Source organism: Stegodyphus dumicola, chromosome 5 (assembly GCF_044657685.1).
Source record: "Stegodyphus dumicola isolate Sdum_Otavi_A_Nest chromosome 5, ASM4465768v1".
NCBI classification, from domain to species: domain Eukaryota; kingdom Metazoa; phylum Arthropoda; class Arachnida; order Araneae; family Eresidae; genus Stegodyphus; species Stegodyphus dumicola.
The window spans coordinates 707,284-726,944 of NC_140772.1; the positions used below are offsets into that span (position 1 = coordinate 707,284).

At 36.2% G+C, this 19,661-nt stretch overlaps 1 protein-coding gene and 1 long non-coding RNA gene across 4 annotated transcripts in view; one reads left to right on the top strand and one right to left on the bottom strand.

Annotated features, from left to right (window-relative positions):
- The window catches only part of LOC118203841 (uncharacterized), a 29,173-nt gene extending 13,463 nt beyond the window's left edge, over positions 1-15,710 (top strand). The window contains exons 4-6 of one of the 3 annotated variants that reach the window (XM_085816408.1): positions 1,988-2,083; positions 7,268-7,343; positions 14,201-15,243. In XM_085816408.1, the coding sequence (XP_085672534.1) occupies positions 1,988-2,083; positions 7,268-7,343; positions 14,201-14,259 (231 nt within the window). In that variant the 3' untranslated portion in view covers positions 14,260-15,243. Of the gene's footprint in view, positions 1-1,987; positions 2,084-7,267; positions 7,344-14,200 lie in introns of all 3 variants that reach the window. The other 2 variants (XR_015041048.1, XM_085816409.1) reach the window with 2 other exon arrangements.
- LOC146997000 (uncharacterized) overlaps positions 7,064-19,661 on the bottom strand; it is a 28,347-nt gene continuing 15,749 nt past the window's right edge. Inside the window, exon 2 of the long non-coding RNA XR_015041049.1 lies at positions 7,064-8,297. This is a non-coding gene — a long non-coding RNA (uncharacterized LOC146997000). The remainder of the gene's footprint in view (positions 8,298-19,661) is intronic.

Genomic DNA, 19,661 nt, shown 5'->3' on the forward strand with positions numbered 1-19,661 from the left:
AAAGCCATGTTCTGAATTTCCTTGATATATCCAGAATACTAAAAAAATCATACTTTTGTTGGACCATGTGTCAAGAAATGCCAGCTAAAGGTGCTAAAAGGTGTTGTTAAATAATAAATTAAATATTACTACCATCTGAGTCATCTCAGCCTAGTATAATGATATTATACTAGGCTGAGATGGCCAATATGTATTTTGCTTATAGGTCAATGGATAGAAATGGATGTATGTGAAATTGAACGTAAGATATATGTACTGCACTAGCTATTTAACACATCTGTCTATGTCAAAAGTGCCCAAAATGGAGAAGTCTTTCAGTCCAGATGTAATAAGTATGCACAACTAGTGTTTATCTCCTTATAGAGACAATTACTAGGAATAGGAGATTACAGCCAGCATGTAGAATTTCCACACTGTTTTTTGTAGTTATGTTCTGAAGGATGAGTTTTTCCATTGCGGGTATGCATATGTAGGTATATGACAAGCCATATAGCTTTATACTGTAAAACTATAGTTCACTATAAATGTTTGCATTGGTACTCTTTGATTGGTCTTTCTTTCTTCATGACTTGACTAGCGAAAGATATTCCGAGAGAAGATCTTGTCAGAACTGCAGTTTAATGTTCCTGGTATTTCAACATATTTATTTTTATACAAATGTTTTAATGATTGAAGCTAATATGTATCCATATTCTAACATATTATTTTATTTATTAACAAGTTTTATGTACTTGTTAATAAATAAAATAATTCTATCATCAAGTTCTACTTATGATGCTTCTTCCCTAAAATGTATATATATGACATGTATGGAATGGGCTGAAATATATATACCCAATAACACAGGGGTTCTCAGCTAGGTTGAAATTTCCCCTTGGGGGGAAAAATTTTCATGGCTCATGTGTGGGATGTGGTCAGCCATTTACTCTTTAACTTGTTTTAGTTTATGTATATAAAAAATTACTCTTATTCAAGTTTTATCAACATTTTCTATACTTTTGGTTTAATTAAAAGAACATTAAAAATAATCTAAATTTAAGTAGATGTATATGCATTTTTCAGTTTTGGAGTTGCATGGGGCAAAAAAACTTGAGAGCCACTGCAGTAATGTAAGCTCAAAGTATACCCTCGTAGTTATACCACCATAATATGAAATGTATAACTCTTTCAAAAACGTTTGTGGAAGAATCATATCACATGTATAAAACTTGCAACAACTGAATTTTGTTGTTAGAGGATGTTAGTATATTCTTTATAAAAGACATATGTGAAGTAATATCTTGTGGGGCAGCATACACAGGTGATCTCATGCAAATAGAAATTAAAGCATCTTTTGACTATTTAGTGTGATGCTGCATTTTGTAAAAAGTGTGCTCGAATGCAAATACTTGTGTTTCTTTGATCAGAGAAAAATTTTCATCAAACCACAACCTTTTTGGAAAATGTTTTATCCTCCAACTCCATTTTTCTGCATTATTTAAGTGTTTCTGTAAGGTCAGCATTTCTGGATAATACAAGCTATTCAGTATGATATAATGGACTGTCTGTGATGTACATGTAAGACAGGCATTCTACTAATGCTTCCATTGAAGTGAATGTTTGTACATTCAAGTGTTGAAAAAATTTCTTGGCTGCAGTTATCCCCCCCCCTGATATTTGCATTCAATAATTTGTGGTAAGGAATAAAAAGTTTTATTATTTAAAAATAATGACTGAGTCATTTCTTAAAAAATACTTCCATGCTAGGTGTTTTAAACTTTGTGCCTGTCATTGTATGCAGGTGGTTGGCACTTATTTATGTTTTACATTTCTGAAAATCAAGTAAGCCTTATATTTAAATTTTAGTGATTTAGATTTATAATTAAAATCTCGGTAATGTTTTTATGTTGATTGATTTTAATATTTCTGTATATCTTTTTCCTTTACTCTTTAATTGAATAATCTGAATATTTTATAAGTTCTGAAATTAATCAAAATTATTATTTAGAAACTGACCAACCAAGCTGTTCCTGTCTATGTCAAAAGTGCCCAAAATGGAGAAGTTGAAAAAATGTTGTATAGAGATCCAGGGAATGAAAATAAGGTAAGTCTTTTATCCTCACGAGCAAAATTTAAAATGGAAATAAAGTAAAATTTCTGCTAAGATTCTGCAATATCCAAGGTGAACTTCTAAATGTAATGTGCAGTGTGCATCAGAAAAATGTATACATACTTTGAACTGTCATAGAAAATTTATTTTCCTACCTACAAAATTAAATTTCTAAGAAAACGTAATGTTATGTTTCCTCAGTAGGTAACAGCAGTCATTGATCTAGCTGTACAATCCAGTTAGTGTCAAGTGAAGTAACATCAACATAGCAGACATATGTTTGAGCTTTCAAGAGCAGATGCAGGTTATTAAGTGGTAGTGAAAGTTTGAAAATATTGCTGTAGTTCAGAGAGAGTGGAGGTGTGAGTGTGGGACTAATCCGCTTTCAAGAGTAATAATTACATGTGTACAAGAAAAATCTAAGGTCCGTGGAACAATGTGTGATGTGCATAAAAGCTAATCAAGCCAACCTTGTATGGCTACAAGTGATGAATCTTCATTTGTGGTGCTGGAACTGTTTCAACATTCACCAAAACCAATCGTCAAGCAAGGCTTGCATGAGAGTGGTGTAAGTGCTAGTAGTGTGATATACATTTTGAAAAAGGGCAAGTTTAGGGTACATTCCAAGGCTGGGGCAACAGCTAAGTGATGATAACCCTAATCGCTGGGTACAGCTTTGTGAACGAGATCAGAAGGTGCTTAAACGCGATTCGGGGTTTATGGATAGCATTGCTTAGTCAAATGAGGCACAATTTAAACTTAATGGAAATGTCACTACGCATAATTGTGTGTAATGGATTGAAAATAATCTCCACATTACTGTTGAAAAGCCGTGAATTTTCCTGGTGTGGTTTGTCTCCTAAGGTATCATAGGGTCTTTCTGTTTTGAAGGTACTGTAACTGGAGAAGAGTATTTAACATTGCTTGGTGATTCCATTTTCCTTGCCATTCTTGCAATATGTGGTAATGATAGGGTATTACCAGCAAGATGACACCTCTCCTCTACATAGCATACCTGGATCAAAATGTACTAGGACATTTTGATAGGGTGCAGGGAACCAGTTGAGTTCCGTGTATGCTCTTCACACCTTACGCTGCTTGATTTTTTTGTATGAGGCACAGTAAAAAATGAAGCGTATTGTTGTTAACCATGCAACCTTGACACACTTGGATAAGATTCTAGTAGTTTGTGCAGAAATCCCATCAGACACTGTAGTGCAAAGCACAAGTCAATGGTAATTCATACTCTGAAATACTCTCTTTCGCAAAAAAAATCAAAGCACCATGGAGGAAGTGGTTGTTTTTGATGAAATTGAATATGCATATAGCTCATACATAGATAATAAAATAATGAAAAAATTAAGGTCATAGTACCTGTTCATGGCTCACAGTCACCCACTGAATGTTCAAATTCTATAGTACAGTCAAAAGTCGTTAATTCGGAGAGCCATAATCTGGAATAATCTATAATCCGGACCTCAAAGTTACAAACTTTCTGCGCATGCATCGCGTTTACACGTGCGCGTAAGACCTTTACGGCTGCGAATATGCGTGTGCGCATGCGCATAATACGTTTACGCATGCACGTTTAATGTATAACGGACGGTATAAGCTAAGCTAAAATGATCTAATTCAGTTAATGTTGCAGATTGCATTGTTCCTTAATCTTCAAATTGGATACGGCTTATTATTTTTTGCAGACTGTTAGAGCAATTTTATAAAAGTAAGCTTGAACTTTCGATTATGTCAAATAGAATTTCCAATATATATTTACTAATATGTAAAGGATCTACAAAGAGAAAGTATGTTTCGAAGTCCATGAAACAAAAAGTTGAATTGCTGTAAAAAATGGATAAAGGCATACCTTTGTTTCTTAACCATTCCGAAATCTGTTTATCAATTTCACGCTGCTCTGCGGGGGTTGGGGAGGGGACATCGCGGTGCGCAATGAACTGGAAGTTGATCTATTAGCACCATCCTTATCTTCAGGGCAGATGTTTTTATTTTATTCAGCTTATAATTCCGTACTAAATGTAGTATTTCATCTCGATGTATTCCGTCTTTGATATGATTTAAATCAAATTCCTTGTCATTATAAATATCACGAGTACACATCAAATAGTTTTCTGGTTGCAATTTTCTAATTTCGACTATGCGTAATGTATGCTTTACGCATGCGCGCGTTGGAAGAAATGAATAAAGTAAACAAATAAATATTAAGCTTTTATTTTGTAAATTTTGATACCCTTTATATCATAATTGTTCTTTATTTCATTAATTACGGTTTCATATTTTTAATTTTATAATTTCTGCATGCCATTTTACCAGATTTAAATTGGTGATCTATAATCCGGAATCGCCGAAGTCCCGACGAGTCCGGATTAACGACTTTTGACTGTAGTTGGTCGAACCGCCCCTGGTGGCAACGCATGCTTGAATTCGTTGAGGCAAGGAGTGGTAGAGATTCCTAATGTCATCCAGCGACACATTTTGCCAGGCATTCATCAGTTGTCACTCCAGATCTGCGATATTTTGTGGTGCCCGAATCTGGCGGCCTACTATGTCTCAGACATGCTTGATTAGTGAAAGACTCATGATTCCAACTTCCTCTTCCCCCAGTGTAGGGGTCCACTAGCAGCCAAGTAATGCTGAACACTGGTAAATTGGTCTTGAGTTCAAATTCCGTTGAAGATGGGGCATGGCTGCATGGGTGTTTTTGTAGTTTTTCCCATGTATAATGTGTATATGAACCAGTGTTCCATAAAAAGCCCTCCACAAAGGGAAGAAGGCATCTCTTCTATCTTGGGCAGATAGCTCTTGAGTGCTTTGCCCAACCAGCCCCCCATGTAGCAATCATCCTTCAGTACCCTCTTCCTTCCTAGTCCTTGAATTGAAGCATATGTGCTTCAATTTTCTTACAGCTTCTTTACATAAAATATTCTTCATAACAATGCAGCATAAATAACAGTATTCTATACTATATTATGTATTGATATGATTATTACTGAGCTCCATAAACATGTGCAATATTCTAAAATTTTAAGTTATTAAATTATTTTAAGATTAATTATTAATAATTTTATTTAAGATTATTTAAATTAGATTCTCTAAAGGCATTTCACTTTGATATAAATCTTTCAGTTCTAGTTAGCAATCCCAGTTCCAATCCGTCTTGTCTTTACCCTCAGTTTCTAATGAAATTATTTGACAGCTGTTTTCATTTTTCATCATCAGTAGAGGGTGCCAGCAGCTTGACATCCTTCTTATCATTCTTATTGCCTAATCTTATTACTGCTTTTTTCTTCATCATTTGCACTTCTGCAGTTGAAGAAGGAGTTTCTATATTAAACCTTCAAAACTAGTCCTGTGAATTTATAAATATTGTGCTAATTCTTGTTGCTTTAACTCCTGCAATAATAGCTATTTGCATGTCATTTTAACTCGGATACACTTGATTTCACATATGTAATATTCAATTAAAAACTCTTCCTTGCCAAATAAGATTTAAAAAGCTCAATAGCTTTTCCATAATTCTCTTTAGAGAGCAAAATCTTCTAATAAGCTGGCGAGTTCGGTTTCATGCATTGAAATAAATGATCAAATTTATCCTCAGAATTAAGAGATTCATATTTAAAGTAAACAATATTTTCATTGCCATTCTGTAAAAGATAAATTTAAAGCAATGCAACAGTATTCGTATTCAACAGATACACAGTTTGCTTCACGTTAGTGCCTTTTCTGCTTAAAAACTGCTTTCTCTATAGAAAACAAATCATTTCTCAAAAACAATGAGCAATCCAGACTTTTTTAAGGTTAGTTTGAAATTAAAATAGGTGAAAATTATGCAGGATACCTCTGTTTTATAAGGAGGACTTTGCTGCTGAATAGTGCAAATTATTATGAAATAAATGCTGTACATCTTATATGTATTACTTTGTGTATTTTGACTTAAAATGTTGTCTTTAGAAATTAAAGAAAATTCTGATCAGGAACAGTTTTTCCCTTTCATTATGAAAATAACTCGTACTTTTGTACTTGCGTAGATCTTAAAATGTTTCCCTTTTTTTCAGGTAAGCTTTTCATTAGTTTTAACATTATTGATAAATATAAATACATAACATGAACAATAGAGTTAATTATTACTCAAGGAAAGAATATCAGCTATAGAACTATGATTAAAAACAATAAAGACAGTAGGAGAATAATCATTAGGATCACTGGCTTTCTTTAGTTCATCAAAAAAATCATCTAAAAAAATTAGAATGTCATTATTGTCTATAGAAACATCAGTCTTTTCTCTCAGAAACTGGGCCATGCCACCAAATGTTACCTATTCAATAAAATGTCAGCACCAACTCTCCTGCTGAGATCTGTGAGATTTTCTTTCCCAGGGCACTGGTATCACTTAAACCCTGTATTTCGTTAACTCTGTTGGCAGCAAATGATTTCTATCATTTTGTTGTCCTCTTAATCCAACAGAGTGATTTTTGAATCCGTCCAAAAAACACCAAGGAGCGCCTTTTTTTAAATGCACCATTTCCTTGACTTTGCTTGCTAACTGAGCGGCAAGCAAAGCGCCGAATAATTCTAGTTTTGGAAGAGTGATTTTTCTTAGTGGCGTCACTTCACACTTGCTAACCAATAAATTCACTTTGTTTGGGTTGTTTACTGTATTTGGTATTTTAGATTTTTCTGTATTTAACAATTTCGAATGAAGATGTTTGAAGTGTTTATGTACTTTTGCATTGCTGCGAAGTGATTGATTGTAACAGAAATGCATTTCTAATGAAATTCGAGGAAATAAGTCTAAAGAAATTGCAGGGATACAAGAAATATAAAAAAATTGTCTAAAGTCAATTCCTACTTAGATCAACACAGAAATATTTTAAAAATACAACAAAATTTTAAATATGTGAAAAAATTATATTAACATCAAGTGTCATGAACTACAACTTTAAAAAAATGTATTTGAACTTCAGTGGACGAATAGAAAGTATTTTATTAACAATTGAAAATTTGCACAAGATATTGGTTGAGTGTGAGCTGATAGTAGGAATTTTAAAAAGTAAAATTTCAATAGTCAGTACAAGGCAGTCGCATGGTGTGCACATTATATATTTACTATGAATTTAATTGAAATCTTCTCTAACAAGTTTATTATTATCTATTTCAATGCAGATTGAATTTGAAGGTGAAACCACTGATGGAAACTTTGCTCTTGATGACGTCACCTTTTACGATGGGAACTGTCGAAGTAAGTATGATAACACATTTTTATGCTCTTTTTAAATGCAGCTAAGATGCTCTTCCCTATGTCAGTCAGTAGCGATATCTGCCGTGAAACCTCTGGCAGCCCCCATTAAAATTTAGCCTTTGGAAAGTTGTCAGAATTAAAATCATAAAATGAAGTGCAGTACAAGTTGTCAAATGAAGAAAGTCCATGGTTTCACCGGACGGACATCATCAGCAACTACACTAGTGCGGTGCAGGTATTTATATAAAATGTCCTGTCGAGAGTTGAAAATTTGCCGTAAAGAATGCACGGGGTATGTCCACTGGGATAGGCGAAAATACAAGAGTATTCCACACTTTATCAGTTGAAAGGAGTTTATATATTTAAAAGTTGGTCCACTTTCCTCTTTGCCTCAGAACTAAACTGTTAATTGGAGAGTGAGAAATATGGCATTTTTATCATTCAGATATCAAATCATTATAGCATAATGTGGCTAGGGTACAAATAGGGCGCAGCCTCATCCACCTAATCGACAAGATTTTATGACAAACAAGGGCTGCGCCAGGATAGCTTACAGCCTACAGCCATTTTTAGGCAGAAGATGGGCTTTTTCATTTCCAGTGGCTGGGGATCCATTGAAAAACAAGCTCCGAGCCAAAAGCCATTGCATTGGATACATTTATCTTGGTCTCTTCAACAAGAAAGTAATCAGTAGGTGTATGAGACAACTGCCCACTCGGGAGTGAGCAAATATAACTGCCTTGCTTAAAGTTAGTATCAGGTACAAGAAGATTTAAAATTGCCTTTCCTGTGGCAAAAATCTCTGCGTCGAAGTTAGAGGCATTCAGATCAACAGAATAGGATTCCGCAAAATATCCTTCACAGTACAACCGGCACCAGTATTTTCCTTACGTGCAGTGTCATCAGTAGAAATGTGGATCCACTCACAGCTAGGGTTATTTGTAGCTATAACTTCTAAAAAAAAAATTTTAAGAGCATCAGGAACTGCCTCGTATATTTTTTCAGCCATACCAATTTCAAGATTACAAGTAGGAGCCCTAATAGTAGGAGGAGAGAGGCTAAACTGGTTAGGGTGGAGTAAGGTAGGCGTGATTAGGTATTGCAATTTCGGACCAAAATTTCAATACCTGCATTTTTTGTAGGAGAACGTTTAAATGTCTTAACAATTTTTCAAACTTGATTTAATTATAATGAACTTGATGAGTTAATATTTCATCCTCATTAGCAATATCTTCAACAATTACAGGGTGATTATAATTAAAGTTGCGATATCAAAACGCTGCTCTAACTTTAAAACTACCAGTCAGAATGACTGGATATTTTACCAATGGAATCTGAACCATCGTGAAACAATTGAATTTTGTTTAGTGAAGGAAAAATACCATATTTGCCGCCGCATAAGACGCACTTTTTGTCTTTGAAAATAGGTCTGAACAATGGAATTCGTCTTTATACGTCAATACTCAGTTTTCGATTACATTTATTTCTCAAAATTTCCTCTATTCGGAGTTGCACAATCTTTTGTCTTGTTTTTTGCAGAGTATGGGAACATTAGTTACATAAAGTTCATTGAACCCGCATGCGCACATATCGACAATCACAGCTGAAAACTTTCCAGTTTTTGTGAACGACTTTTAAGCGTGTGAAATTTCTACTGTTCAGTTATCTTTCATTTTTTGCCAAGTTATAGCTAAAAGAACCATTGTCCGCATTGCTATAACATAACATGCAAGGTACGTGTGATTGCGTATGGTAACAAGACTATAGATAGGCATTTCGGGCCACCCCGACTGATAAAATGATAAGAACTGTGAACTGGGATGCTGTGAAACTAAAGATAGTGTTTAAATCATTTAAGAAATGTGGTATTAGTAATGCACTGGAGGGTACAGGGGACAATTTGTTGTATGAGGACTCTGATGCTGATTTAGAAGGTTTCTATTGACTTTCCAGTTAGCTCTTGAGATGAGTATCTGAATTTTGACGAAAAAAATTAAAAGATGGTCTTTCCCAGATAGATTGGATATTTGCAGAAATTATCAATTTGTATTACTTTATATTTAAAATACTGTAAATTCATTATAATGATCAGTGATAACGTTTTATCCTTCAAAAATGTGTATAAAAAAGGGGTGCGTCATATATGCCAGCAAATACGGTAGTTAAAAAAATGTGCCGATAGATGGCATTGTCAGGGTTTACATGGCTGTTGTAGAGATATGGATATTTCAAGACTTGTCATGCACACCACAGATATAGCTGTGATAAAAATGCAGAACGTTAGCGGAACACGTAATGCTTTGCTTAAATGCTTTATTGTGACTGACAATGAAGGATCGCGCTCTGCTCGTGAAACTTTTCTATCAGAACGGTGACTCTGCATTAACAGCTATCAGGAAGTTTTGGACATTAAAGGGCATAAAATTCGCCCCCAAAACCACTTACGGCCTGCGAAAACTGATGGATAAATTCAAAGAGACAGATTTATTTAACGTGAAACGAGGTAGAGGACGAAACCCAGTTGCGATAGTGGAAGATGTGGCTACAAAGTTCCAAGAATAGACGAACAGTGATACAGGAATCAGCAGTGCATGGGGAACTGGACGAATGTTGGATATGCCTGTCAGCACGGTGCGTAATGTCCTGTGGAACATCTTGCGCTGTTATCCGTGCAAGCTAACTCATGTGCAGAACTTTCTACTTGCTTACCTGGAAACATGTGAATCGTTTGCACAGTGATTTCTTGCCCGGATGGAAGTGGAGAGTGGATGGCCAGGGAATATTCTGTGGTCTGGCGGAGCCCATTCCGTTTTGCAAGGTTCTGTAAATACTCAAAATTGCAGGATATCGGTGATCAAGAATCCGTTCCCGCTACAGCGAGTACCTCTTCAGTCTAAAAAGGTCACTGTGGTGCGGAATAATGGCAACGTTTGTCATAGGTCCGTTCTTCTTCGAGATCACATCTGCAGGGCTCATTAACTGCTTAACCATGTCCTTCTGGCAATTTAGCAGCATCAGTGGTTTGCTCAAGATGCAAGATGGTGCTCCTCTGGACATTGCTACTTCTATGAAGGAACTGCTGACCACTCATAAAATCATAACCTGCCATTTTCCAACAGTTTTACCGCCACATTCGCCCAACTAAACCCATGTGATTTTTGGCTTTGGGGGATACCTGAAAAGTATTGTTTGCAGTCGGTAGATTGGGAATCTGGCCGACTTGAAGGCAACCATCACTTACCACATTCATAGCATCAGCACAGATACCCTCCGGAACTGTACTGGAACATGTAGTTTTGCACTTCCAACTAGTAGCGGAACAAGGTGGACACCATATCGAACAACTTATGCGCGTTTGTTTTCATGAAGCTCTTCCTTTTTCTCTTGTCATTATCATTGTACACACGTATTCTTTAAACTATTCGCTGTAAACATGTCTTTTTGCCTGTCTTAAACCTTGGAGTCTATTATTTTCTTTTGGCTAACAACATTCGTGTGGTTAATGATTAGGTCTTACCCCTGCTAGCATAGTCTGTAGCCACATTTTGGAACTATTTTTTCCCTTCGCCAAACAAAATTTCATTGCCTCTCGATTGTTCTGGCAAAATATCAAGTCATTCTGACCTGTAGTTTTAAAGTTAGTGTTCTGAAATCGCAACTTTAATTATAATCACCCTGTACCTTGTCATTATCTTCATTGTCACTCTCTTCAATGTCGGAATCGGAAGTTCCTATATCTACAGTATGCGGGTTCTTCTGTTGTTTATTATTTTTGGTATAATACATCTACTACTCCTAATTGGAGAGAGTGTGCGTATACGTGTGAGAGAAAGAGTGAGTGAGAGTGGGTGTGAGGAGCGTTTGAGAGAGTATACTCTCTCTAGCACTCTAACTCTCGCGACCCACAGTCTCTGTCTCTCGCACTCACACACTATCTCTCTCGCAATCATACTTCTTTTTCACACACTCTCTCTCTCGAGTGCGAGAGGGAGTGTGTGAGTGCGCGAGAGTTCGTGAGTGGCAGAGAGAAAGTGTGTGTGAGAGTGAGAGTGTGTGAGTGCGAAAAAGAGCGCGTGGGAGACTGCGAAAGAGAGTGTGCATGTACGTGTGAGAGAGAGTGTGAGTGCGACAGTGTGTGCGAGTGCTAGAGATTGAGTGGTGAGAGTATGAGTGCAAGAGACAGAGTGAGTAGGTGTGAGGAGGGTTTGAGAGAGAGAGAGTACACTCTCTCTAGCACAATCACACACACTCTCTTGCTCTCACACTCGATCGAGTGCGAGAGTGTGAGTGGGTGTGAAGAACGTTTGAGAGGGTACTCTCTCGCTAACACACTCTCTCGCAATCACACCTCTCTTTCACTCCCCCCTTTCGAGTGCAAGAAGGAGTGTGTGTGAGTGTGCGAGAGAGAGTGTGAGAGACTACGGAAGAGTGTACGTGCGAGAGAGATTGTGAGTGTGAGCGAGTGCTACAGCAAGAGTGAGTGAGAGTATGACTGCAAGAGAGAGAAAGTGAGTGATTGTGAGGAGCGTTTGAGAGAGTATACTCTCTCTCGCACTCTCGCACACTTTCTCCACACGCTCCCTGTCTCTCGCAATCACACCTTTCTTTCACACTGCGAGAGAGAGAGTGTGCGTGTATGTGCGAGAGGGAGAGTGAGTGGATGTGAGGAGCGTTTGAGAAAGTATACTCTCTCAAACGCTCCTTACATCCACTTACTCTCACTCACTCTCTCGCATATAAATGTTTCTCCACACTCTCTCGCACCCGAGAGAGTGTGGAGAAAGTGTGTGAGTGCGAGAGAGAGTATACTCTCTCAAATGCTCCTCACACTCACTCACTCACTTTCTCTCTCTTGCACTCATACTCTCACTCACGTGCACTCTCTCTTCCGTAGTTTCACACACTCTCTCACGCACTCTGTCGCACTCGAGAGAGGGGGAGTGAAAGAGAGGTGTGTGAGCGAGAGAGAGTATCTCACATGTTCTTCACACCCACTCACTCTCTTGCACTCATACTCTCACTCACTCTCTGTTGCTCTCACACTTGCACACACTCACTCCCTCTCGCACTCGAGAGAGAGAGAGAGAAAGTGTGAGAGCGAGAGTGATTGTGCTAGAGAGAGTACTCTCTCTCAAACCCTCCTCACACCCACTCACTGTCTCTTACACTCAACTCTCACTCGCACTCGAGTGTGTGTGAGTGCTAGAGAGAGTGCACTCTGTCTCGCACACTCAAACACACTCCCTCTTGCAGTCAAGAGAGAGGGAGAGGGAGTGCGAAAGACTGTGTGTCACGAGAAAGAGTATATTCTCTCAAACGTTCCTCACACTCACTCTCTCTCTTCCACTCATCCTCTCACTCGCTCTTTCTCTATCACTCTCGCACTCGTGCACACACACACTTTCTCGCACCCACTCACTCTCTCTCTTGCACTCATACTCACACTCCCACTTTCTCTAGCTCTCGCTCACACTCTCTCACAGTCGAGAGAGTGTGTGACTGTGAGAGAGTGTGTGATTGCACTTTCTCTCTCAAACACTCCTCACACCCACACACACTCTCACTCAGTCACATACTTTCTGGCACGTACACAGTCTCTCTTGCACACTCGCACTCTTGCACTCACAAACTCTCTTGCTCTCACAATCACACACTAACTCTTTGACTCACAGGCATTCTCTCTCGCTCTCGCACTCTCATACTCTTTGACTCGCATACTCGCACTTACACACACTCTCCCACTCACACACACACACTCCCTCCCTCCCTCCCTCTCTCTTATTTCGTAAGATAACCCCTGTGTATCTAGTACTATGGTACTCAAATTTTTACACACCTTTGATCACCGACGCTTTCCACACACGTTGCTCTTCCGTTCCCTAAAGTGTCACAGAGATAGGGTTGACATTGTCAAATACTTTTCCCCGAATACCGGGTTAGCAAGAAAATACATAGCAAGCGAGCAAATTCCAAAGACGTCTCACCCCAGTTCTGCATTGCCAGCCAAGCCAAACATTACCTTAAATTATCACCCAGCTCAGTCAGTAAACCGACTATGCGACCCACATTTCTTCATAAGTGCTTCGGGTGCCCAAGAAAGAACCATTGCTCTGTGTATGTTGATCTAGCTGCGAGTATTCCCTGAGCAACAGAACACGGAAAATGGACTCTGGAATACTCTGGAAACTGGTATGAGGAAGTAATCAGTCTTAAAAACGACGACACACTCAGAATAAGGCGTCATGCTCATGAAGCAATGGATCCTGCATGCCAGGCCATGGCGACTTAATCATGGTTTGGGCTGTTTTCTCTTTGGCACTATTTCGGTGTTTTGCTACTTGTATCAATCTCCCTCCGTATGCTTCGGTACGTGGAGTTGCTGGCCAATCTTCTCTATCCATTTATATAACCTATTAAGTGTTTCTTTAACCATGCCTGTATCAACAAGTTAATGCAAATGTACCTCAACTACTAGATGTTCAACAGTTGCCCCTGTAGGGCTATATAACATATGCCTGTTAACCTCTGTTAAACTTCAGGCGTTCCCATCCTCCGTCACCTGTCTTTCATACGGAAATTCAGTATTCCAGCAAGATAATTGCACCTCTCACAGGTCCCAGTTGCCTACTGCATGCTGACATCACCATGCCTCTGACTTCTGCGTCATGAATTAGTTACCTAGAAACCCTAAATGACTTAATCCTATTGAGAAACTTTAGGGGAAAGATGTAAAATTCCAGAAAATTATTGAATCAATGCCTGGTAGTGTTGCGGCCAGATGAGGCCAAACGTCTTACGGACTAGCTATCCAAAATACAGTTAACACTTTTTGTAAGTAAAATTCTTTTCTTTTCCAGCTCATCCTGTAGAAGCAGCAGTGGAGCCCCCTATATCAGAGAAATTCCAAGTGGTTTAAGAAACTGCTAAAAAATGAAGAAGAAAAATGCCGCTTTTAAAATACAGAATATTTCTAATTAAAGCAACCAAAAAAATATAAAAATTAGGCTTAGCATGTTTCATAAAGTGCCTTATATTTACTCCTGCATCCCATTACAGTGGCAAACTGAAAATCAGATACTTTCCTCAACCATCTCTGCTTTGTGGCAAATTTTGATACTTTGGAAAACATATCGATATTACTTTCTCTCGTATTGAAGGACAAGCTGAGACTTCAAAGAGGAATCTGCCATTATTTTCATGCAACTGTGGTATCAGCCAGCTTTTTGTTCGCATCTACGGCATTTTCGTGGCATTCAAATAAATCTTGGCATACCACATAAATAAATGTCTGCTCAATTCGCAAAGCTGTATGTGAAACAAATCTGACACATTAAAAAACTGAAATGTTTCACGTCATGTAATTATAAATAACCTTGTATTTAAATACATTAATACTAAAACTATTTAAAATTATGACAATTTTTATACTACATCATTAAAAAAGATATCAGTTTTGCAAGAAACTCTCTATTGAATCTTTCCTTTTAAATAGCATGTGCGTAATTACTATAAATGCAATATAAATTAATGTTTATTAAAGAAAAAGAACAAAATGGAAAGCCTTAACCTAATTTTAAAATTGATATTTGCTAAAAAATCTTAGCAGTATTTTAACACACGTAAGGCAATTTAAAATTTCACGATCACCGTTTTGACTACATATTATCATACACCTGGTCACGTGCGCATCGAATTTCGAGTTTTTAGATTTACTTTTTGCAAAGTTAATACTTTGCACTAACTTTCATTAACAAACTTGGCGATTTCAAAGCAATAGATGGCCACTCTGCAAGACTTATGATATTTGTCTTTCAAATTTCATCAAAACCAGCAATTTCAAAGAAATATGTTCACGCTCCAATTTGTTTCCATTCGGCGAAGCATAAAATACTTTTTTTTTCTCCAGTCTTTACAGTATATAACCTGCCTCTTACTGATAACCAAATTAAGCGATTTAAAATCAACTAGTTCTTTCAACAAGTTCTTTGTGTCTTTTATTATTAATTGCTAGTTGGACATGTCAAATCAATCTAGGACTCATTATAATTGTATATTTTTTTCCTAACAACTATTTTAAACACTTGGTTTAAAAAATACGTAAGTGAGAAATATATATATTCTTTAACTTATTTTTTGCGTGTTTTTTCCTAATTTCTTTTGGTGAATATTTTTCCATTCTCTGTCCTTGTATTCAGTTATAACAGCCATTTTGTTAGAAGTGAATATGTATACTCTTCAATATTTATGGTGTCGAATAATAATAAAGTATATAGCAAACATAAAATTACAGTATTTTAAATAAAATTGTGAAAAATTACAAAAATGTATAAATGAGTAAAATAAAGCATTTGAACTTGCGTTTTTTTATTATTATTATTATTATTTCAATTTTTTTATTTTATTTTTTTATTTAGAATGAAATTTACAGGTGCACTTTTACAACGCATTTCAAAACGACGTCGCATGACCCAACATCTTACGCATTTTGCGACGAGAATGTAGTATGACAAAGCGAAACCGATATTTCTGCTTAAAAGAAAAATGTAAGCAAAGACCTGAAATCCAAGTCTTTGCGACGGTCAGAGAATCGTGGAATTTCGCATATATCTAGGTAGCTTAAAAAGGATGGATTTCGTTGTGCCGAATAAAACAAAAATTTATCTTTTAAACGCCAGATAAAATAATAACGGTTTAAATGAGGTCTTTTTGTTGATGTGTTTGTACTCATAATCTACTTAAATTGATATTTTTATATTTTTTTAACTTTCTACTAATATTTTCTACATCGCCGTAATAGCAATTCTGAAACTACAGAAGATTTTCTTATTCCTATAAATACTAAGTTATGATTTCAGATCTGAAGAATAAATTGTGCAAATTTCGCTTCAAAATTTAGTACATTACATTATTTTATATAATGCATTATACGATTGTACCTCAAAACTTTAAATGGTTTTTATTTTATAGGTTCACCAACGAAGGGCGCCACAGATAAAACTTTGTTATATTCATTGCTGCAAATGCACAGCACATCAGCACGAGCAGAACTACCATAATAATTGCATTTTTCTACAACTAGGACTAAAAAATTCTCCACTTTAAAATCATAAAGTGGATCTCCTTCCCCACTACGACATACCCCGTAGGGTAACTACTTTAGGAGTCAAAGTCTTTTAGACTAAATACTCCTCCTACCGCAATTCATGCCGTGCAAATACGCATTTAACTCATGAAATGTAAAGATTCAACACATTTGTAACCATAAGGGTCACTTATAATTTAGTTATGAATAAATCAAAAGTAAATTTTAATTTAGTACCATGTATTTTCACACGCGAAAAGCACCCGGAAATAATATTCTAAAATATTCAATGTAGCTGCAAATAATGGTGAAAAATATTTAAAATAAAAGCAATAGCAATCAAAATTCTGAAAGAATTACGATTTTATCGGTCGCCCAAGAGGATTAAAGTTTTTATGCTGTCGCTAAGCTCGCAGTCTAAGAGTCTGTTACATTCCCTCTTACCAACCCCCCTTTTATTCCTTTGTCTATTTAGCTCTATTATAAACCACCATTAACACTTATACCACATAAAGTATGTGTCATCTTTTCAAGGTATATGTGAATCGTTTGAAACAGAGTCAACCATTTAAAATAACTGTCTACTTTTTGTAAAAAAGCCTTTTAACCAATGAAATTAATTTTAAAGGTAACCTTCCCGTAGCCAAATACATATTCTCACTCACATTATTCGACAGAAACAAATATTCTTTAATATTACATGTTTGGAATATTCACAACATAAATTATTCTTGTAAAATTAATAAAATGTATTTTAATCTTCCTGCGATATTAATTATAAAGACAAAAACTTTGTTATGACCCCGAATATTAAAATTAACCAATATAATACATTTTCATAAAATATCAATCTTTAACATACTGAAAATTTAAAAATAACAAATATTTTCTTACGATAAAATAGGAATTATTTTATTTCTTCAGTACACGTTTTCAGACGATTCTTTTTTCATACCTCGTGTTAATTATTTTTTCTCAAACGTTACAAGTATAAAAAATTATCTTTTTTTAATTCATGAAATAAATTTAAATAACAATTATAAGCACAAATTTGTGATCTGGTTCCTTTGAATTCTGATCTTTAAAAAGTAGACATGCTGATATTTTCCACCAAGGTAACAAACATCCTTAAAGAAGAATTTACAACAAAGAAAAAATAAATAAGTAAAAGCATTTATTTATTGTCCGATATTTTACTTTCGTAGAAGAACAACTTGTGTAAAAGCTCATGCTGCTAATTCAAATGAAACTTACTGAAAACTCATCGTAGGTAATTAATAAATTACATTTTCTTAATTTTTAAGCAGCGAGTAAAATTAATTCCTACAATTAATTACTTAAAAACTTAAATCTGAAACCGAGATGCATTTCAATAAATTTTATTGGTTTATTCTTACCTCACCTCTGAAATAGTCAATATACTCATGAGCTAAGTAATTCTGCGATTTGTAAATTAGTGAATTATTTTTTAATGTCAAAAGAAACGTCAGTGTCAAGTATAAAATCAGGTAAAAATTCCAAATTTAAGTTAGCTTTGATTTTATAGTAAACTCGATCCAAGCAAAAGGGTCTTTTATTTTCGGTACGAAAAAAAAAAGATCCACAGTACAATGAAAACTACCTTCCTTTGAAAAAATATAAATAAATAAATGAAAACTAAAAAGTCTGAAATTATATTCGACAGAAACCGTTTGGCTCGCCCAAAACGGTTTGCTAAGGTTTTCAGGTTCGCAGTCTGCCTGTCTGCTGTTGCACTCCCTCCTACTAACCCCCTTTTTTTATCTTTTTAGCTCTGTGATTAAGCATTATTTTCTTCGCACTTACGCTTTATACAATTCAATCAGAAAATTACAAAACTTTCAAAAGCAGCACACCAGTATACGTTTAAGAATTCCTGATGCAGGGTTGTTGGAACACACTTTTCTGCTCTCGTACATTCCTGTGAAAATGGGGCTGAGCAGTTGCAAAATGTGCTATGAACAGGGTTCGTAGCGGTCCTTACAAGTGCTTATAAGTCCTTATATTTGAAAATAAAATATAAAGGCCCTTATAGGTGCTTACTTTTTCTTTAAAGCCCTTATTTTTTTTGTTTTTAGTGCTTATTTTTTGCTTTTAGTGCTTTTTTTTTTAATCCTTTGTTTTTAATGAACACGCATGTTTTCCCTGTACCAAAGCCAAAACTAAATAAACAACTTTTCTTCCTTATATGCAACGTCAGGTGGTGAATCATACTCCCGAAAATTGCTTCCCCCCCATCCTCTGCCTTGGAGGTAGGAAAGAGAGGAGGGGCCAACCCGCGCTAAAAGTGAAGCACTGCTTTGAAGCTTGGGTCACCAGATGGGGTGTTCTTTGTTTACATTCAGAAGCTCGCTTGACAAGATTCTGATAGTATTTCGACACACGACAGTTCCATAGAAATCGAAAAAGGGACACTTTCGCATGAAAGAAACATTCATAGTGTGATGGATAATAGCAATCTGTATAGTTTAGTGACATTTACGCAAAAATCACGTCTTGGTTATTTTTCGATAACTAACAAGAGCGATTTTGATTATGAATTTGTTTTATAAAAGTCTAAGCTGTTGCACTACAAAAATATAGATTTTAAGAAAAATGTTATGCTTAAAAGAATGAAAAATACCTTACGGTACATTTAAACCGTCGGGGTTCAAACATCACTTTCTTATCAGTGAATAAAAACAAACAGTGATGTGTAAGTATTCAAAGTGATACAGTAACGGAACATAAATCGAAAATAAAGTGTACTTAGTGCATTTCTTAATTAAAAAAAAGATTTATATTTTATACAATGCCGAAACATAAAAGAGCAGGCGGACTTGCCAGTTCTGAAGCAAAAAGCCAAAAACATAAAGAACAGCGAAGAGCGCGAATCACGTTTACGTTCCCAACGAAGGCGAATGAGCACCGTGAGAAGCACAGAAACCGAAGAAGAACGAAATGAATGAACTGAAGAATGAAGAATTGCTACACAACCTTATAGTAAAAGACTACGAACGCAAGCCAGCCATGAAAAATACGAGAAGCGCGGACAAGGTCAAGTAAACAGTACAACCTAACAAATGAAGCATTCCAGACGACCAGCCTCATTGAACTCAACAGCGATTTCTGTTACGTAGCCACTACTGGAAAAGAACTCATCGACCCAATTTATCCAAACATTGTTCGCAACTATACCAATGCGGAGTGACTATTTCAAACGGAAATTTTGGCAACTA